This window comes from Bombus vancouverensis, chromosome 1, assembly GCF_051014615.1.
Source record: "Bombus vancouverensis nearcticus chromosome 1, iyBomVanc1_principal, whole genome shotgun sequence".
Classification (NCBI taxonomy): domain Eukaryota; kingdom Metazoa; phylum Arthropoda; class Insecta; order Hymenoptera; family Apidae; genus Bombus; species Bombus vancouverensis.
The window spans coordinates 21,307,069-21,329,904 of record NC_134911.1 but is presented as its reverse complement, the minus strand read 5'-3'; the positions used below and the strand labels follow the sequence as shown (position 1 = coordinate 21,329,904).

Sequence of the window (22,836 nt, the reverse complement as noted above, 5' to 3'; positions counted from 1 at the left end):
CGTTTTATTCAAATTTTTGTTTATTGTGGTTACAAAATTGATATAACTTGGGAATAAAAAAGTAAATGGAAAACGACGAAAACGATGAGTTAATCTTGTAGGAAGAAATCGATCGTAACTCTTTAGATTTCGAAAGTCACGTGTTTCGTCGCGACAAGATTTCCGCGCCCTTATTTCTACATTTTTATGAACTGTGTATACCGGGCACGAGACATCGAAAACCAATGCCGTACTAACATCACCCTAAAATTCAGACTACGTTACAGGCCACGCGTTCGCGGTGTATTCAGACATTCCTATACGAAATCTTAAGGCAGCATCGTGTGTCGCATCCCGTTTTCAGCAGTAGCACGCTCTGCGGTAGAAAGAGGCCAATAAAACTTGCCCCCGTATACTCCCTCGTTTTATCCTCGCCATTCTATTGTACGCAAGGAACAAAACCAGAGCTACACCAACGATATCCTTTTGAAATCGAAAAATATATTCGAAAAAAAGCTGCGCTTTTAAACCTTCGATTGGGGGAACAAACAAAAATTAGCAACTCGGCGCTATTCGATAATCGAGACAGGGTCAGAGACCATCGATAAAGAAATGCCACGAAGAACGCACATTGTGCGTATATCTCGATATAGGAAATAAAATAAAAAATGGGGAAAAAGATAGAGGAAGAAAAATTGAAAAAGAGGAAAAAGCTTTCGACGAATCGGGCATCCACAAAGACGGGCTTTCACGAGCAATTGCATCGAAAGGTTTCGAACGGGATACCTGACGGTTTGCGTGGTCGGTTTGAGTACGCAGGTGTGCACGCGCAGACGCGCGTTTGCACTGCGTATTCAATGTTTGTCCCGCAAGCATAGAAAGAAGGAAAAAGAGTGCTTTCGATTCAGAATCACGCGGTCGGAAAGAATGTGCATCTGGTCGGCCTGCGACGATTCCAATTACTCTGCTTCACTAGCCAGCACGCAAGAGAGGCGCGGATTTTCTTACGCGAACGTGTGCACGTGCATATGTACATACGTTCTTTCCCTTTTGTCGGCCTGTGTATTTCGTCTTTGTGACGTAAACCGGTGTTTAGCGATACACGCGCTGAATGAACCTCGGCCAGCCACGTTCTCTGTACAGGCAACCGGCAGATATGCAAAGTTCAAAATTAAACACGGAACAACTTCCTTTGTTGGAACGAAAGATTCTCAAATGCTGGTATATATAATAGACGTAAATTTTAGATACAATTGGAAGAAGAATGTTTCTTATCTTTCCATATCGTTGACACAAGTGGTTAAGAATCCATAAATTCAGGTGAAATAGGAAATTACAAGAAAGAATAATCGGTAAGTGTCTTGATCTGGCCAGGCGCAAAAGGGACGACTAATTTATGAGAGCGGATAATTTCGGTTTGTATCGAAAGAATCAAAATTTTCCATGCCCTGGAAAAAGAACGACAAAGTAAACATTTATCGCGTAGGAACCGGTATAACTAAAACATTCCACGAATCTCGAAAGCGAGCGAAACTGTATAGAATGGAGTCAGTAGTTCAAGACCGCGGGCTAAACGTCCGATTCTCGACAACCGAGGAAAGAAAGAACACGAATCGAGGGGGACGAAAGGAAACGAAAGGAAATAAAGAATTATTCTCGTTGTCGTCCATTACGAAGCCTTGAAACAGCGAATCAAAGAAAACCACGGGTAAATTCCAACGAGAGGAAAATACGCTCGCAGGAAAGAAGCTTGAAGTGAAATAGACAGTCAGGAAAGTAGTCGACGGAGGTGAAAAGCATCCTTGGTGGTTTCGAAGCAGCCAGATACGGGAGGACTAATCAGGGACGAAAGAGCAAGGCAAGGTAAGCAGGGGAACAAGCAGGCAGGCAGGTAAGGCAGGCTGACAGGCAAAGCAGGTAGGCAAAGCAAGCAAGCAGGCAGGCGAAACAGGCAGTCAGGCAGAGATAGGCAGGGAAGCAGGCAGGAAGAGAGGAAGGAAGAGCGCTTGCGCGCTGGTACGGCCGGGCTAGACGCGAGAGCCGCCACTCCCGAGCGCGTAGCGGTGTAGCGCGGGTGCTGACCGAGTGTCCCCGTGAGAAGAGCGAGAGAGAGTGCGAGAGCGAGCGAGCGAGCGAGAGTGCGAGAGCGAACGAGAGCGAGGAGAGTGGAGAAGAGAGAAGAATGTCCATCGTGGAAGGAAGGATCCCTAGGAAGCGGAGCCTGCGGCAGGACATCTTCTACGATCAGGCGGCTCCGTGCTTGTAGGACGAAAAGAACGGAAGAGAGGGTTCTCTTCGAAGAGGATCTCGCCGCTATCTCCCTCCTCCACCACACAAGCCCCTTGATCGTTCCCTGTTCCCCAGATAACGTTGGTCCTCGTCCTTCTTCCCCAGGTGAACGAAAACGGAGGAACGAGAGGCTCGTCTCGTCTCGCCGACAAAATTGAACCAGAAGGTGTCAGCCGTCAAAGGAGAGAACGCTCGCGGAAGTAAAAAGCAGTGCGTTTGGAAGGAAAGCTCGCGCCGGAGCATCGCGCGATTTAGTGAACAGAGGAAAGCATCGTGCTCGTGAAACCTGCGTCGCAGGGTTGGAAATAGAAGGCGTGTTAATAATATCGTGGAAATCGACCCAGGGACTATGTATGCGTTAAATCAGTGAGCCACAAAGATAACGAACGCTGGTGTGACACGGGTACACGATAATCGCACGTAGTCTGCGAAGCTTCGAAACGAAAAGAGAACGATACAGATCGAGGGAAAGAAAAAGAGAGAGGAAAGTTGTTATATACGTTGGAGAAAGTAGGAAAGGAAAGATCTCGTTGTGATCTAGTGGCGAGTGACAAAGAGGAGAGAGACTACTACTCTCCGCGCGAGAGCTCGAGGAGCACCGGTCTCTCGAGGCTCGGTCGCGAGCAAGAGATCGTGTGAGGTGATTGGATTTCGAGCTGCGATACACAGTGTTTCCGAGGAAACGTCTAACGCGAGTGTCAGTGAAGCCAAGACATCTGGGTGAAATTCAAGTAGTAGCTGACTTTACTAAGCAGACCAGGCTGAACCGTGAATAAAGAGGAAAAAGTACGAGGAAAACGGAGAGAGCGAAAAGCGGACGGAGAGAGCAAGACGGAGGTAGGAGGGCGGGGCGGGTGGGTGGGAGGTAGGGTGGGAGGAGGAGGAAGGAGGGAGGGTGAGACGCGGACGGCACGCAGAGAGGCGCCGGGTCAACGCGCCAGGTAACAACGCCTCAGGACATCCGCTGACGTCCTCGTCGACGTCCTTGTCGTTGTCCTCGTCGTCATCGTGAACGGCAACGCGCCGTGCTTCTCCTGGAACGTGGACATCCCGTCTTGTTCCACGGATAATACGATGTCCTTCCACGCCGCCTCCTGGAGCTTCGCCCTCCTCGCGGCCACGGTCGCGTTGCTGCCCGCCACGCATCGTGCTCCGTTCGCGCAAGCCGCGTAAGTACAGTTTCTTCCCTGTCTTTTTACTCCTCGCTCGATGTTTCCGTTTCCTTCGAGGTTAATCCGATGTTATCGCAAACGACGCGATCGCGAAGTAAGTAATCGTCGAATCGCCTAAGAAAGAAAGATTCTAGTCGATCAGATGGTCTTACCATCCAACGTGATTCTATTTCTAACAGCGACGCGTCTCGCTGCTCGAACGAGGCAGCCAAATAGAACGTGTAATCGCGTAAGATCGGTAAATGCACCGGTATCCGTGCGTAATCTGAAAACCCGGACGTGATGTCAGGCCACCAAAAGTAAAGACGCGTAATTTGCGAGGGTAGAAACGTAGCCGAGCACGTCTAAATCGATAGACGCTGAAACTGTTGGCGGACTTGCCGCGTGTATGCGAAGGTCTCTTTGAACTTTACGCTGTGTTCCGCTCGAAGTTGATGTACACCCACCTCCGCGGTGAGACAGTCACGCGCTCACATTAGGCGAACTCACGAACTCGAGTCTCCGACAAACTCTCCGAGAATAATTCTCTCTCTTGTCGTGACCTCGAACGGACGCCGAGTCGAAGTTAATCGACGAAGCCTAATGTGCCTAGAATACCACACGCTGGCAATCGATAGACTTGCAGCTGATTCTACGGCGCGAGCTAGGTGCAAGGATTTAATTAATGATCCATAATCCTATATCTCGATTACGTGTTTCGCCTGCGGTGAGCCGTGCATGCACACCCATCGAGGCACGCGAAATTGGTCGATAAACGGCTATAATGGGCACGATAGAAGGGCGAGAAAAACAATCACCTCGTTTGAGTTACGCGCGCGTTACGTTGCGATCGCATTTTCGACCATCTGATTCTACATACGATTTCAAGTCCACGTGCAAGCGTGTATACGCGAAACATCTATCTTTGACACGGTACCGTCGACAATACGGAGCTGCGAGATTGTACAGTGTACAGCCTTCTCCGGTGTCTGGATGTACGTTCGTGATTGCATGTAAATGAGCGGAAACATGCAGGCTACGTTGCATGCCCAGACATACGACACACCAGCCGGGCGCACACGCTCTTTCAATGATCACAATGACGCCACCCCTCGTGACTTCAAGACGCCTTGTCGTCGTCTCGCGCTTTAATAGTCGCGACGCGTTCGCTGTTACGTTCAAAAATTCATTCGTCGAGCAATTATTGCGTCGTCCGATCGTAGCAGCTGCTCTCTAATTAGGCTACGTTTAGTTCTCCGTCTTAAACGTGCCTCCTCTGTTTCAACGCGAAAAATTTCTCCCGATCGTTTATCTCCTATGTATCTTTCCTAAAGTTCATCTTTCGACTTTCTGTGCCTCTCTCTGACTCGACATTTATTTGCCTATACTACTTGAACGATTCTATCACGACTCTCAATTCATAAAAAACCAAACAAAGCAATTTTACAAATCACAAACACACGACTAAAGAATTTGTTACTTGATAATTATCAGAAACTGATAATATCGGAAACAAAATTGCTAAATTTGTACGGTGTAACGCTAGAAAGGGAACGAGAGAGGGGATTGTATAGGATCAAAGGTCTCGTAAAGGCAAACATGCTGGCTTTATAACGTTTAATAACCGAATGGAATATACATTTGGTTAATAAATACACGATCGTGTGTGTGCGACGCAGGAAGGTTTAGTCGGTACACAGCCAGTGTCTCGAGAGTGACAGCAGCACCGTGAGAACAATGGCGAAGCTGAAATTAGTTGTACCGGCTCATCCCTTCTCGCATTAACGCGCGATCCAGTTGCCTCGTATATGTGTAATCCGCAAACGTTTCTGTAACCCGAGCGCCTGATATCGAGCGCTATTTTCCGACAATGTTTAACACGTTTACTTATCAACCGCCGCTCCAGTGACAGTTTAATCGATTACAATAATAGAGATAGTTTTCAAAATGCACCATCATCGATAGTGACGCGGTTTTACAGCGAGGTCACTTTTTTCTCAATTTTCCTCGGTGAGAGGTATTGTTCATAAATTGTTGTTACGAATAGAGAATGTAGGTTATAAGTCTGAAATCTCAAGAGATAAAAGAGAATAAAAAAGATGTGATTAATCGACTCGATGTCGTTTGATGGAAGAGGCAAATTAATTTTACCGTAGAATAACAGTAACACTACCGATAAAGAACGAACGCTGCTATGAACAGTAACACTGAATCAAGGATTCTAGTTATATAATACGCATTACAAAGGAGCGAGTTAACGTTCAAGCGCAAACGTTATCTAATACTTAGTATAATTTTTGATTTACGAGGCTTTATCCGATTCCGGAATTGATTCCAAAGGATCCGTAATACAAACATTACGTCAGAGAGAAAAATTACAGAACGGAAAAAGGTCGGACAGATAGGAAACGATACCCTTTAAAGAAACGTCGAAATTTCTCAGGAAGAAAACTAAAGCCTCGAAGGGAAAGACATGGCTTTATCCAACGAAACGGCGCTCATCTAATTACGTTGCAATCCTATTTCCATCGTGTATACGTAGCGCATCGAACTGTTTACAGAAAATCGTATCAACAAAATCCTCGTTCAATCCGCAACGATATTAACCTTAGCGAGGAAGGCGGTCCGTAGGCCGCTCGCAACAATTTTGGCCGAGACTACGATCTAATCCAGGAAGAGGATGGGAAGAGGGTAGTTAGGTATAGTCGAAGGGATTATCAATATTTACGCTCTTCCAGCAAGCTCACAGCTCGGGTCGTTCCACCTGTTTTCTCCTCGAGGGCCGTGCCTCTCTGTAGCCTCCTCCAAACCCCTAAGAGTACCAACCGCGGACGTTCTGTAGTGTGGTATCGGTGATCGCAGTAGAGCTCTCGAGCAAGAGGGTGCTCCCGACGTGGCAGAGCTCCAAATCCTCCTACGTTGCCACCCTCTCGCACCGCTGTCGTTACCACCACTCTCTTCGACCCACCGCCAACCGATTCCTGGTCCACCGACACATATCAACCCTCTTTTTCTTATCGAGGAGAACGTTTCTTTTCTTTCTATCTTCCTTGCTTCGTTTCCTCCACATCGATGATTCTATTTTTATCCGGCTACAGCTCACGCCCCCGTGTCTTATTCTCCCTTTTTTCGGTCACCCGGACCAAGCTCGACCCGGAATCGTACTCTTGCCACCATCTTCATTGACGTTTTCTTCTTCTCTTTCATGGTCCAAGCCGGGCTTCGTGAGTATGCCGGTCGTAGATCTATAAGGGCGGACAGCCACCGTTCTTCCACAGTCGAGTAGTACGTCCCCGATTTCATGATTGAAACGGGTCTGAAATGGGTTCCACGTACACAAGGAATATGAAACAACGTTTCTTCGAGCGGCACGGGGCTTCGGGCTAAGCGGACGTTCGTTTTCTCCCTCCCTTTCTCAGTCTCTTTCTCTCTCTTCCTCTATCTATCTATCTATCTATCTATCTCTATCTTTCGCTCCTTTTCCTCTTTGACATTTGAGGTCGCTGTTTTCAGCGTTTTCCTTCGCGTCTTCTTTTCATCTGAACGAAATCTACTGTATTATACTCGTGTCAAAAATGTATGATCATGAAATATACATACGTCTAGACGTATATAAATCCTGTAACGTTGCTTTAATTTAAAAAATTGTGTAAAAATCGATGGAACAGTGAGAGGAAGAATATAAACGATGGTTAAATTGAACGCTCGAAAAAACGAAAGATTCTCGTGAAACGAGCTAGCATCCGTAAAGACCACGGTTGCTCCGAATGGTCGCGACAAAGCGGGACTCCAGAGAAGAGAAGTGTCGAAGAAAGATCAGAAGGTCTGTGATCTTGGAGCACCGCTCGCGACGTATAATGACGATGTCGTTAACCGCGGCGCGTCATCTTTCCCCTGGACGGTTCCGTGAAAGCGAATCTCGTGGGCGGAAGGGCGCGTGCTGCAGGACTAACAGGAATTGAAAACGCTACGGATACTCGTGCGGTCGCGAATGGTCGTGTTTTTGCCGTGAAAGCCGGCAGAATCGTCTACCACGGAAACGAGAGAAAACGTGCCAAGTCATTCGGCTTGGTCTGACCCACTTTTCGCGGAAGCGTAAAACGCGCGCACTTTGCGACGACGATCCGACGAAACTGATTCTCCTTTCTCCCCCTGTGCTTCTATATAGTTACACAGCTGCCTCGCGTTTTTTTTTCTCTCCTTCCACTTTTCCTCCCTTTTTCCCTCCTTTTTTATCTCTGTTCCCCTCTTTTTTTTCTTCCCTTTTTTTTTTTGGTAGACACAATGAATGACGGTTGAAGAGCATAACTCCTGAAAAGAAATCCCAATTTCGTGGCGCGGGTTCCCAAGCCCGGCCTCTGCGCGAAGCCTCGCAAGCCTCGACTTTGTAATTCTGCGATACTTCCTGGACTCGGCGAACCACGTACTTGTGAATTGCTTAAGCTATTTGCTAAAGACATTCTTTGAAATACTTTTTTTACAGTTTCGTTAGATAGTAGATATAGACATTTCTCTTATTTCTTTTCTAACTTTAAACTGTTCAGAAGCCACACTGATCAGCCCTACAAATTCAAGTCGTAAAAGAGTAATAGCGTTAGAAATATCATTTATTAAGATTTTCCTCGAAATTTTGGATTATCTATGGCATTTTGTTTTGTCGAGTATTTTTACGCTCGAATGCAGTAATTGCGGAGTTTGTCATTTATTCAGCTGTGAGATAAATGTATTAAGTTGCAACGTGTGAAATACGGGAATTTATTTTTCACTAAGCACTAGACGATATACGTAACGTTTATAAGAATCGTAGAAAAGAAAAGACAATGCCAAACTTCATAATAATATACAAAACGTATACATAAATGAAAATATTCATTGAAAAAAGAAAAACTGTACAAAATTTGTTTAAGAATATCGGATATATCATATGTACAGCTTAATGATATCGTTCAGGTATTGCATTATTGTTCTTGTTGTCAATTATATTCTACGATATTCTTTGAATTAATGGTATCTTTTCATCATAAAATAACGACAATTAGCACGGTGTTAAGAATGTTGAGAAACAGTATAGGTAAGTTTAACGGTTCGAGTTCTCTCTCACGCCTTTTGAGCAGCTGCTTAGCTATGTACATCAAGATGTAATTAGAAGTACGGATAATTATTCGCGAGTTCAAACAATTATACGTAGCAATTTACGAGGAGTAAATTTACTAGTCGACATTCACAAAGAAAATGTTTAGCGAGCGTAAGGTATCTTCGCTTAAACAAAGACGAGGAAAAGTAGCGAGTTGTGTTTTTAAAGCTCTCGAAACGTACACGACGCAGTAAAAATAAAGATGAAAAATAAAGAGAGCAGGCATTGTCAAACCGTTGATTAAAAATTCGCATAATTACGCGTGGCAATAAAACAATGGCAAACAGAAATCGAAGCAGTACGCAGGGTATTTTCGAGCGTATGCAGTCTCTAGCCAACAACTGAAAATCAGTGGGCTGCTGTTAATTATCAACGACACTAATGGATACGATTCGATTGCGATATTGCAACTCTCGGGAAATCCGCGCAAATTTGATAATTCACGTGGGATAACACGGCCGCGTCATGTAGATCGACCAATAGCTGTCGCTTTTAAAACATTTAAAACGCGGTGTGCAAACGCGTTTAAATCTCGCCGACTAATTGACTAGACGATTACCTGTTAATCGTTCTGTTTGAAATAACTGAAACGCGGCCCAGTGTATATATATGGAGCGCGAGACCTAGGACCAAATTAATGAACCGTAATAACTTCACGGTGTTCTATCGACGCTATCGAACGCAAAATATCGACCATCTCGATAAGAACCGAGCTTGAAAAAGAGAAACAAATCAAAGCACCGAAGAAACAAAGTTTCTAGTAACGCGACGATTAATATCGAATGAGAATTGAAACACACGGGAGAGAAAGTTGGCGCGAAGAGGGAACATTGTGGGGGGTGAGAAGAACTGACCGGACGACAAACGAATGCATATTTAATAGTAAACGATTATTAATGCGCGCTTACGAGAGATGATTGATGAAACTATACACAGAGCCGCCTGGGGTTGGGCTTTTAATGATTTCCGGCCGTCATACACGAGCCGCGATTATCGTGAAATTTCCGTTTGGCTTGATGCGATAATGCTTTTCATGGAAGGGGCGGGGGAAAGGAACTCGGAAGAATCGCTACAAAAAAAAAATGGACAAAACATGCGAACGAGAACGATAGAGATGGAATGGGATGGGGCGAAAACAATGGAAACACTTGCAAATATTGCGACCGACCTTCGTATTGTGCAAGAACCGTTTGAAGAATTAATTAGAAGCGACCAAACGACACTCGTGTACGTCGGTGAAAAGCCGAGTTGCTGAATGCGCCGTTTACAATGCGCGTTATTAACCCTCCGACTTCATTTATTTAGACTCTGTTAATTATGGTTATAAAACAATAGCGGTGAACGCGAGGGTAACGCGCAACTCGCTTATTATTACCCCGCTTACGGATTATGCTCACAGGTATCCGTTACATTTTGCTGACTGAATAGCTGCTACTTTTTATCGATAACCAACGTTTCTCGGCTTCGAATTAATACATAAGGTTTGTCGAGGTAGACGATTCTTAACCTGGATATTCCCTTTATTCGTATACGAACCAAAAGATTATAATGCAAATACGACTGGAGATAAAAATTCACGGTTAGAACACCAGGGAGAGAGGTAACACCGTTCGAGATTTAACCGACGTGGAAAAAACATGAGAATTCAGGATCCAGATCAATGAACGAACCTTCCTAGTTACGTGGAAATCAAATATTCTTCAGTGACTGCAATATCCGGCGTACTGCGGTTCAATCGAATCCGACCTAGGTCTGACTACGCGTTGGCCTATACCACTGCCGCCGCAAATTACATATTCCACGAGGCGAGGATCTCCAGGAAATCATCGCTAGAGATCGATGCTAATCATTCCATCCGCCATCCGATTCGAACATAACGTCTTTCCAGCTTTACTTAATTATTCAATAGTTCCTAGTCCTCATCCTTCTAACGTAATGAGGTTTCGTATTCATTTCCAGCGAGCCTATCATTCTACTAGCTCTCAACAGGATCGTTGATACTTGTGGCAATCGTGGAAATTAAGGATAATCAAGTGAATTTCATTTCTCCGTACATTCGTCCAATTTGCAATCACCTTTTCGTTCAATATATTGTTATTAATACGTTATATGTTATTACCGCGAACCTTTGAACAAAGTTTGTCGTTCCACTTTATCTTTCTGAACTACCATCGACGAAGTATCAATATGCGAAGTACCTAGACAAAAACAAAACTTTCTCACTGTCAGTTACCAAGTTGTCGCCTCGAGTGATCAATTGGCAAAATTATAAGGAATTTTTCAATAACTTTTAACGTGAATCCTATAGTCAGTGGACTACAGATTTTTTGCAAATTCGTGCTTTTATGAACACGTCTAAAGAAATGCAATTTAAATGGAAATTTGTTTCGCTAAATATTATAAAATACGATAGAGCTCCGTTTATATAAAATTGTCGAGGAACAAGTAATTTGTATATAAATAATTTGTATTGTTCGTGTAATGGCAGCTCGCTTATTCTGATTTTTATCTGTGATTTCTTGTTTATGTAGATATTACGATAAAAATTCACGTTCAGATTGGTAGCTTCGACCAGCAGGAGGAGTTCGTTTAATCAGACATTTACTAAAATTTCGTTCACGTAGATATAGTTCATATACGCGAAGACCTGCTACAAGTTATTTTAGATATTTTGTATATCTTTACATACGATGATTACAGGGAAAATATTTGATAAGTATAATTCTGTTGATTTCCTGAGCTTCGTGTTATCTAGTAGTTAAAAGGATATATTTTAATATAATACAGTAGAAAATGAGAACAATCTATTGGACCTAAAGATATCGTTTTGGCGATAGATAAAATCATAAAGTTTTGCAAAAAATCAAACAAAATACCATAATGGGTGATAATAGATGAACAATTTCTATTTTACATTATTTTATTGAATTAGGTATGATCTATTTCGTGATATTTCTATTATTACGTTCGTGCATAATTCAATAAAGTAATATAAAACAAAGAACATTGTGCGTCTATTATTTCCTTGTAAAACCAAAGGAAACCTAATAATATCCAAGATGAAATAATAAATACTTTAAAAAACCGATATTTCTTGCGTATGATTTTCCAAACGAATTGCATAAACAAATCGAATAGAATTGGTATTATCTGGTAATACGCGGTTGGATTAAAAATTACTATCAAAAAACAAAATATCGTAAAAGATAAAAGATGAGAATTATCGCGTTTGACATTTCCCTGTGATCTTCATATTCCGTAAGTTTTATAAACGTATGAACATCCGTGGTCTAATTATCGGCAAACGAAAGCTCAAACGAAAACTATCCTCTTGATGCACCAATAACAAAATCTCCCGCCCTAATCTTCGCAAGTACTCCCACTTCGCTTCTAAAACTTTCGCCTCGCACTCTGTTCTTTCTAAAACTTCCGGCCATCGTACACTGATCTCCCTTAGGAACTCTCTCGCGTCTACAGCAAAGCGTATACACTCGGTGTACCGGCTGCATGTTGTGTCTCTAATACACGAGAACACGCTCTCGAAACCTTAACTTTCGAAACACGAGACCGCCCGCTCGTTCTTGAAAAACTCTCTCTCGCCACGAGAAGTCGACACGATCGACTTTACCGCAGCGCGAATTATATAAAAACCGCGAAACGTATCGGTCAGAGTTGTTAACAGCCGAGTTAAGTACAAGGTACAATGGAGGGTCGAGTGGTCACGCGATTCAAAGACTTTCCCGACCGCTTCTGAATTTTCGTTTCGCGACCCTCGAGCTCGTAAATTCGTGCACAACGCCGGGTGTCACGATTAATATGCGGTCGTTCTCTCCCGCAAGCAAACCAGCAACCATGTCGTGACGATGTCCATACTTTTCGTATTATTTTCAAGTTAATGCGGTGGTTCTGCGGCATTTACAGGTCGAGAAATTAGCCGAACTGTTTAACAGTCACCCTGCGAGTCTCGATCTCTGCTTACTCGCGATTCAGTCGTGAACTGGAAACGACACGCAGTTTGTTACAGTTTCTAAGTAATTGCAACGCAATGTCGAGATACGGTGTTATAGCTATGCTCGATGAAAATATTATAACGCAGAATTCTACGTTTCCCTTTTATGTTAATTGGAATCGTTTCCTTGAGTCGAGAGAATAATGCATATATTTTAATACGTTTAATCTCAGTCGTCGGTAGAGAGCAAAGTGTAAGGATATGAAGTTAAAGTAAGCTTCTAAGTTTAACCGTTAATAACAAAATTGTTCTCTTCGTTTATCCCAAACTATTTATGCTCTTTTAACGCGTCCATTGTCGGTCGCATTTTCATTATCTACTTCATACGAGAAACTCACTGGAAATGGATTTCTTCTTTTTTTTTTGCAAAAAATGAGATAAGCAGGGGATAAAATAATCGCATGCAAAGTTTGTCTACAGAATTTTGCTATGAATTTTCAAGGTTTTAACGCGTGTAACAAAGTGTTTTAATATTTCGATACGTACGAAACTTCAGCCACGATCTTTTCTCAAATTAAAACAACTTGTGCCACCTTTCTCCGCACGCCTCGTACATTAACTAATAATTTTCATACAAAATCTGTTTCTCCATCGAAAAACTTAACATACGTCCTTCGAGCGAATTATTCTACAAACTTTTTTCTCCAACTTTCATAATTTTTCATTTGCATTCCGCATACGAATCGGTATCAAACGCGAAAGTATGCGTCAACCAGTATCCCTGACGTATGTAGTAAACGCGTTAAACCAAAGCCACTCTACGATAATCACCTCGGCTATTTAAAACTTCATCGTCGACTAACTATACTCTAAATCAAAGCCGGTAATATTATCAACCCCTGAAAACGAACTTCTTATGACGCGATGTTCACGGCAGCGAAAATCGCTCGGAAACAACGACGTCTGGCTGCAGATAAGTACGTTCGTCGCAGACGGAACGAGTGCATACGGTGCATTCGTTCCTGGCGGACGCAGAGAGACGACACGGGGTCGAGGAAGAGGAAAGAAGAGGGGAAGAAAGGAACAGAGAGTCGGCATGAAGTGAAACGTTGGTCGCGGGCTGCTGGCCGCGACGAGGGTGGGGTTGGCGGTCGCAGGAGGTCGAAGGGGGTTGACGGAGGTTGTGGGTGGTCGGAGGCGAACGGGGGTTCCTCGCGTGCAGCCTTGACATGGGCCAGGAAATCAATGGGACCTCCAACACCAACGCAAACTCGGTCAGTCGAGCCGTGCACACGGCCCATGCCTATAATTCGCAGTCGCACGCGGGAATGTTCGGTATCGTCGACGAACGATCGATCGTCGGATCCAATCGAGAAACGCCTCTTTTCGTACGGTCCGTTTTCCCCGCTTTTATTTCCCGATTAGAAACCTAGAGAGGTAGAGGGGTAAAAAGCATAGGAAGGGAAAGAGGAGAACAGGAAGAGAGAGAGAGAGAGAGAGAGAGTATGGAAGGCGATGCGAAGTGCCGACACTGCTTCTAACGTCGCTCCCGAAGATCGTGACCTCGATGAAACGTTCATTATTCGGTACACGCCAGTCGATTATCGAGAACGCCGGATGCGCGCCGTTTCTTTGCTGGGCGAACCTAGCGAGGGATAGGGCGAGTCGTTGTCTCACTCGATGTCGAGTGAGGACGCGGGTTTTTCGATCGCGGTGATCAGCGTTGATGATGAATATGATTAGGCTGGTTGGGGAGAAAATGAAAAAGCGACGATGATGGAACGAAGAAAGATCGACGGAGGGGAAATATCGAACGTTAGGAACGAATAGTTAAAAAAAAAAAAGAGGTAGTAGGGTGTATGAACGATAGCTGTTTGAAAAATGATATTACAAATTGAATTGAATGAAACTTGACCATCGTTTGGAACGTTCAGAGTGGACGTATAAGGTGGATACAGTTTAAAGAATGACGCTAGATGTAGTGTTTGTAATTTGATTCTATCGACCAGCCTGAAGATTGAATTTCTTGTTGTGAAAGGGCAGGAGGGAGAAAAAACTGGTTAACGCAGTTATCGTAGAAAGGTAAGCTGTAATAGATCGATTCGCGAGCACACCTCGCGGTCGAGATCTCGATACAATGTCCATTGCAACGTCTGTCCCGATGACGACAGCGATACCGATAGCTGGGAAATGAAACGACGCGACGTTTCGAAGGAAACGTCAAACGGTTGAATAAGGATACACCGATCAGAGATGGAAACAGCGGCAACTTTCTTCAGACTTTCGAAATCTATTATCGACCTTCTGACTTCGCGTAATCTCTATATTTTCATTCATCAAAGATATTATTCCATAAACACGGTGTAATAGACGTATACAACAAGCTTCGACAATTTTTATTCGTTATTCTCTTACGAAACTATTTTTCTGCTTCTATACATATCCGATTGTGAGTTTATTCTTAAATTAAACACATAAACTCCTTATCTACCGATCATTTTTTTAATTTCTTCAAACATTATCCGGAATATTTTCATGCACATAGAATAATTATTTTCACGGGCTATATAAAGAATAAAATTATTGCGTAGAATGGCTTACTCTTCTTGGTAATCTACGTTACAATTGTTCCGTGTAGTCAATCAAGGCTTACTCGAGTCGATCATGGCTTACGTGTATTATTCGATTAGTATGCTAATTTACTACATAGATAGGATATTTTATTAATCATAGATTTGACGAAGAACTGCCTAAATCGCATCGCGAACCATTTCACAGAAAATAAAAGGTAATCGAAGTCGGTTTTCAACGTAATCCGCAACCAAAGCTATACATATATCCGAGTAGAAGAACCTTGACGAGAGCGCGGCCAGGGCTGCCAATCAATGGCGAGGACATCACCCTCGGCGACTAACATCTACGTCCTTGATCGTCCGTTCGCCGCCACTGCTAAAATGGCTATTCTTCTAAATAATTGCAACACCGAGGACAAGCAACTTTTAAACCTTATTTATCGTACACTTCGCGTTCCATTACATTTTATACATTTCCACGTTTAACGAAATATCACTTAACTTTGTCAATCTTACATCAAAATTGCTTTTTATATGAAAATTTATTATCCATAAGTCAAACTGTACTTCCATTTTCGCACAGCTAATTTTACTACAATGTTCATTTAATTGACCTTAATTGAGTTCACTAAATCAGGGTACTACATTGTAAATGTTAGCATCGTGTAAATCGTGGAACGATTTTTATCTATAACATAGCTACTTTGTTCTAAAAATATACTCGAGTTCCTTGATAAGAAAAAGAATAGATGTAACAAGAACGAATGAGAAAGCCAGTGCTTCTCGCTGGCTCTGGCTGTAGTCATTCACCGTTTTTGTCAATAGATTAAAGTTACACCGAGCGTTACATTTCGCGTCGAGCCATTTGAATTTATATGAAACCACTCTGTTGGAATTTAAGCGAGCCACCACCGTGCTTCCCAGCTATAAAATGGTCCGTGACCAAATTTTGGAAAATATTAAAGACTCCTAAAAACATCGTTAACGATTATCAACCATCGTCTACACATCCCGATCGCGATAATCCTTTCAAAAAGAAAAAAGACTAATTATTTTCGTGAAACGTGCTAAGGGATCGGGAGCAGAAAAGGATTAATCACGATGAAAAACATTAGAGTTCCAAAAAAAAAAAACGGCGTTCACCGACTAAAAAGTGGCAGAACTATGCTTCTTCTTTTTCTTTTTTTTTCTTTTTTTTTTTTCGATTCAGCATAGCAATAGGATCAGAAGCAGCAGGGCATATGTACGCGATTGAGCGTGTGCGTGTACCCGAGCATTCGGCCAACGTAATGTGTGCGCCTGAGTACGAGTGTAATAAAAGAGCTTTCTGGGTCGCATTAAGGTAATGCTTCCATGGCGCGGCTAGGCGCGAGCGAGGCCCAGCTTGAAAGTTAGGCGAAATGGTGGAACAACGAGAGCCGTCGTACTTTTTGGCGGTATCAAAAGGGCAAGTCGCGCGATTTGTGTCTCCTTGGCGCCACCTTTCCATTTACTTCGTCTGAAAATACTCCAAGCAACGAAGAAACAAGACTACGAACTCTTCGTACGTGCACGAGTATTTGAATACTTATCATAAAATACTCGTATGTTCATGTCGTACATATTATATAAAACTAAATTTTCAAACTAAAATTTCATCAGCACTGTAACGTGACAGGCGTGTCGTTATATTGATAAAATTGGAAATTCATTTTAAAAATGTATATAGAGATTGCAAGATATTAATCGTAAACATATATTTAGTAAAAAAGAATTAGTAAGCAGCATGAATAGCCATTTTAAGCGCATTGTAAATGTTAAACACGGCCCTACTGAATATCAAGATTCGTTAATGTAACGAATGATTGATTGTTTAAATACTTTTGTCATCGTTGTGACGTATATACTTGTATTAAATGTTGTAATTTCTATATACATTTCCGGATTTATCGCAAATTTTACCGACACGATCCTGACATTCGAGTTTCGCGACAGCGTTAATAAAATTTCAAAATGTTTCATACATCGCAGATAATATATATTCGTAAAATAAGCGTTTTTGCGAGCTTATATATATACAAATTCTATGTACAGACTGTACGAAATAGAGAAATGCAGGAATAGTCCCATAAATTCCTCGCCGATAATGTTTGTCCTGATGACTGTTTGAAAGATCGAGGTTGATGGTTCTCTTCGTGTAATCGTTTGTATTTGAAAATAGATGGAATCCGTCTCTGAAAAGATGGATACGTTTAGCGAAAAAGAATTTCTCAAACTGACCCGTTAATTAATCGGAAGCCGATGACGCGGCTGATAAATTATGATCTGCTTATCGATCGATCGTCCTCCAGCGCAGCCGGTATTGTCTCTTGCTTTTTTCCACTTGGTTTTTCTTTACCGTTTCCTGGACGGACTGCATTCAACCCTGAGACACTGATCACTGGAACACGCTATAAATATAATAATGAATCGAACGGTGCAACTGGAAGCGTCATTGACTAGACACACGATACTCGGCAGCGACACGGCTAACTTCGCGAAATCGATTACGTCTATGTCAGGGTCACTCGTTCCCTTGCCTATGGAACGCGCTCTACGACTTTTTTCCAGCTACGAAACCGTCGCTGTTAACGAAATGACAATGTATTCTACACCTGACGTTTCTCGTTCTTCGTCCCTCGTGGCTCGATCGACACGACGCGCTCGTGTTCCACGAGTTTCCATTCAACGAGACCTCGCCGTCCTATGAAATTTCATTCACGCCGTTCATATCTTGATTCTAACTACGCCAACCTTTCGTTTTACAAAGAACGAGCTCGATCTTTACCGTGATGATCTCCTTTTGTAAAAAGAAAAAAAAAAGTCGAAATTTTCCCGAAAAACCGCCGGTTCCAGCGCGATAATTAAGCGCCGGTGAAAAAACCGTCCGCGTTTCGAGTAATTTTTTGTCGCCGTCTGACCGAAAAAAGCGCCAGCCTGCTGCGAGCTAAAGAACATCCTGTCGAATAAATTGGAGACAGAAGAAGAAAGGGGGAAAGGGGAGAGCACGAGAGGCCCTCCTTTTCGGCCGAGCATTACCGAGACGGTTGGTCTGACGGTGGTCGAAGCAATCTCCTAATTGGATAAAACTCAACGGCAACCCGGTAACTGGTAATTTCCCTGCAGCAACGTAATTACTGGCCCGTATTTACGCAGAGGGCTGCGCGCGGACCAAGGCGGCGCGGCGGTGGCGGCGGCTGCGCTCGCGCTCACCGCTTCTCTGCTGTATAGCCAGGTGGAAAAAAAAGGCAAGAACACATACGGAAAGAGAAAGAGGGAGGAGAGCAAGAAAGAGAGAAAGAGAAAGAGGGAGGACGCGCGCGCGGCAACGGCAAACCCTTGCACAGAGTGTATAAAAAGCCATCGCAATCTCGTGGTATAGTGGCACGCTAATGGGGCACTGATATAATTAACTGCTATACCTACGCTCTTATCGAGCCCTAGCAACGTTGCTGCCGTCGCCACCGCCGCTGCATACCTTGAATAAAAATAGCACTAATCCGATATATAACGGGTAACGCTTTGATATCGGTGCACCCCCTCTTGCCCCTTCTCCCTACCTTTAAGACCGTGCAACTTACACACACGCGACCACGTCATTTTCTTCGACTTCCCTTCTCCAACGTCTTGCGTCAATGCGCAACCTGTGCTTTTCCGTTTCGCCTTCCTTCTCTTTCGAGCAACGCGTTTCCCGCGTCGGGATCGAACGGTCATGGCGAAAGGGAAAAACGAGGGAAACGATTTGTTTTGGCGTCGCGTTCCGCCAATCGGACGACCAGAGGACGCACGAGCGAAACCTTGAAACACGCGGAATGGAACGGTCCGATGAAAGCACGCGAACGCGACTGAAACGACATTGCAACACGTTAAAGGGATTGATTTTTATATACACGTGTAGATACGTGTAGATATGGATACGCGTAGATCGAACGCGAATACAAAATGTTACAGGTACATTCGCGAAGATTCGAAAGATATAGAATTTCGAATAAGACCAGGGACGACGAGAGTCCCAGAGGCGTGATGCTCGACGACAGCGAATTGAAAGAATTCAGAGCGTGGTCGGAGTGATTACGGGCTTAACGGTGGAACTTAAATCCGTACAGCCCTCGAGAGAGAAACCTGTAACCTTAAAGATAAACCGAGCCTTTGGCCCAGACCTTTGAGACCTCATTATGAAACGCAAAATGGATTTTAGACTCGATGACCCACTTGTCCGCGGAACCTCATTTAAGAATACCGTCGTGCTCGTTTTAGAAGCTTTCCGATCTATTGTGCGACTGAAACGTATGAAAAATTGTGAAATGCCGGATGATCGTGTTTACGCGATCGAAACGACGAATTTTAGCCAAAAAGGAAGATCGACATCCCGAAATAGACCATCCATAAAATTCAATCGCAAATGAAATTTAATGTCACGTTATTTAATCCATTGACTGTCGCGTGGGCCGTTTGGTTGCGGCTAATTTTCAGCTGTACACTGGCAGCTACTTCGAAAATGTCCCCGTTTAATTGGAGCGCACTGTTTTCGGCCGACTGGGAAGCAATGTTCATTATAAACGAACACGAGAACGACCCGTTAACAACCAGTGGGGTTGAGGGTGAAAAGAGGAGGGTGGTATATCGTGTCTTGCAAATTACACGAATAAACAGCCGTCAAAATTGATGTTCATTATAATGAGCAATGTGACCGAAGACATCAATTGCGTTTAACGATCGGGCAATCGCTAAACTTGGCGAATTAACCGTTAATTAAAATACCGTGTTGCCGAGTACGCGTTTCCAAGTTTACATATACTTTTGCTGCGATTCTATGCGAGTATTTTCGCGTGTTTTCACGCACAAATTAACCCATGATTGGCGCGATATAATCAAAACTAACCGCATTATTGCATCGAAATATCGTGCGATAATACGTAGCGCGAGCCTTCTATAATTTCGATACAAACCCGTCGAAATTGTGCCAATGGTGAAATTTACTAAGAACTTGGAAATAATTCGTTGACCACTTTTTGTTACAAATTTGCAGTATATACAGGGTTCCAGAACTGCAAATCAATCGGGCAACAAATGATAGGAAATTATGAAAAGAGAAATTTTTCTAATCTCAAGTTATTTTCGATAACGAAGCTCTAAAAATATAGATTTTACAGTTTTCGATAAGAAATTGCATATTGTTTGTCGCTAACCTTTCAATACGAATTTTTAAAGCTACACTACAAAAAAGCAAAATCGAGTATGTGGACGACTGCAAACAGTTTCCACCGAATTGAAAAAAAAACAAATCGAGATTGTACACTTGCTCTACAAAAAAATTCCACCATCGTCTGCACGAGCAATCACTATATTTCTAGTATATCTGAGATAATATTAAATTCTTTCATCTCTATTTTGTTATAATTAAATAATCTTTGAATATTTAATTTCCTCGATTATATAAAAACCCTGTCCCCTTTTGAAACAATAAAAAAATGCTTTCAATAGATTTAAAATAAAGTAAACGCGTATTTAACCCACTTGTTCAATCATCGTACGAATCAGATATATCTCATCTCATCGACTTCAGGTGGAAATTAAGCGAATCCGCGTGCATTGTAACGTGCTTGCTTACACAGCGTTCGCCTGATCGGTTGCCCTTCGACCCGATGCTTTCCTTCGATTGACCGCGTTACATTTCGCCACGAGATTGCGTATACCATCGAATCGACTGGTGCACCTTGAATAGAAATGGCAAGGCACCGGCACGCAGACCTTACTCTTCTTATCTGCTATTGTGGCCGCGTTATCGCGCGCGCGTGAACCTTTCATTGTAAATTTTCCTTTCGACCCGCGAACTGTGCTTTAATTAACACGCAACATCGGCAGTCCATTCTAACGACATAGCGATTCCAAATACGCCTCTTACTTCCTGGATATCCAAATACAGTAGTGTCGAAGTGGTCTCCTAAAAAAACTCTACACTCCACTTCTAAGAAAACTCTACATCTGGTCTTTTTAGTTTTCTCAAGCACCGAAGCTATCGACAGCGTATAGACAACAGACTGGGACGAAAGCAGACCATAGACAGTAGACAGGCGACGATGGCTTCGGGGTTTTCAGTTATAAGGTAACACGGCTATAGCGTGCGGATCGGGACCAGCTCAAATTATATTCCTACTTGTACTTACACTTCTGTATTAAAATATATTTTCTACTTTACAATTTATCCGCGCTGTTACGTGGGGCGACACTCTACCTAGACAAGGCCATACACCGCGGGCCAGACGGGAACCAGATGTCCTCTCATCCTTACTGCGTACCCTCGATAGTCTTAAGGACCCATCATAAGTCCCAGTAATTTGCTAGCTAAGGTCCCCTTCTTAGTCCACCAACCTTCGTTTATCCAATCAGAAGCAACGTATACTGCCCTCACTTTCCTGACCAAAAATGTCATGAACAAATCCGATGGTCTCGTGCGCTAGACACACCCATCGCTAGCTTTCCTCCGACACAGCATCGTCACTGTACATTACTTATTCTACAACGTTAGAATAGTCAACAACTCATTAACGGGTTACTCTCCTTAAATCAATCATTTACTTAACGTATACATACTCAACAGTATACCTCATAAGTGTTGGAAAAATAAAGCTTATAACCCTGTTAATCGCAGCGTTATACTATCTTAACCACCCCTATTATCTTAACGAAAATCAGGAGATCGATCAACTCGTGGTGTCGATTATTATAATCGTAACGGGAATTTACGACTCCCGTTCCCCTGTCCATACATCTAATAACCTCAACCAGTAGAATCACCTATAAAGCGGCAGATACGGTGATCGATAAAAGTATTTGTAAATATTCTCATTTTCCATTGAAACGTTCTTTCATCGGACTTCGCATTCCATTTTCATAATATTAAATCTTGTAACCACGTGGAAGTACTACCAAATGATATGAAGCTTCATATACTTGAACTTGATTAATTATTCTTTAAACGCTGCAATAGATACAACGTTGGTGCCAATACTTTTTGCAGCCGCTATACGTTTCACCTTTTACGAATTTAGCGTTGTACGGGGCTCACTTGTACTCTAACTCGTTTGTTTTTTGGTCCTGTTAAATCAGCTTCAAATTGAAGATCGGTATACACATATACAGTCGCTACAGAAAGCATTTGCGCACCATTGTATTCATTATAGCACCTATGTATTAATTATTTGCACCCAATCGCATTAAATCTTAGAAAAATTTGACGTGGAAGCAAAATCAAAGTAGAACTTCGTAAAAACGCTTCGTTGGAAAACAAGGCTATGTATAAATACTTTTGGGGCCACTGTATAAAATCTCGAATATAGTAAAACTATTTGCCGAAACTTGTCGAAGGATAAGCAGCTTATATGTATAATTAGAGTTCATAATATAGTACGTACATAATAGCTCATCAATTTTCCTCATTACCTATTATTTTTCTTCCGTACATGTAATAAGAGGTCGCGTGCAGATAAGTGAATCCAAACAGCAAGAGTTCTGCTAATCGAGCATTAACGAAAATTTCGCTCCAATAAATAGAGTTTAGATAGACGGAGTTCTCTACTGTATCCAAATAGTAAGAACTTATCGAATACTCGAATCTCAATGGAGTGGATATCCAAGCACTCGAAATATCTTCAGATTCCAGCGATAAACGAAAGCATTTAATACCATAAAAAAGCGTTATAAAAATCGGATAAACGTTTCCGACGATTCTCGATGAAGGAG

General features: G+C 42.8%; 1 protein-coding gene and 1 long non-coding RNA gene across 15 annotated transcripts in view; one reads left to right on the top strand and one right to left on the bottom strand.

Moving 5' to 3' along the window:
- The window catches only part of LOC117158722 (uncharacterized), a 167,055-nt gene that overhangs the window by 66,335 nt on the left and 77,884 nt on the right, over nt 1-22,836 (bottom strand). The window lies entirely within an intron of this gene.
- Rdl (Resistant to dieldrin) overlaps nt 3,158-22,836 on the top strand; it is a 97,488-nt gene continuing 77,809 nt past the window's right edge. For all 14 annotated transcript variants that reach the window (XM_033337920.2, XM_033337913.2, XM_033337918.2 and 11 more), the window contains exon 1: nt 3,158-3,437. In XM_033337920.2, the coding sequence (XP_033193811.1) occupies nt 3,343-3,437 (95 nt within the window). In that variant the 5' untranslated portion in view covers nt 3,158-3,342. The remainder of the gene's footprint in view (nt 3,438-22,836) is intronic.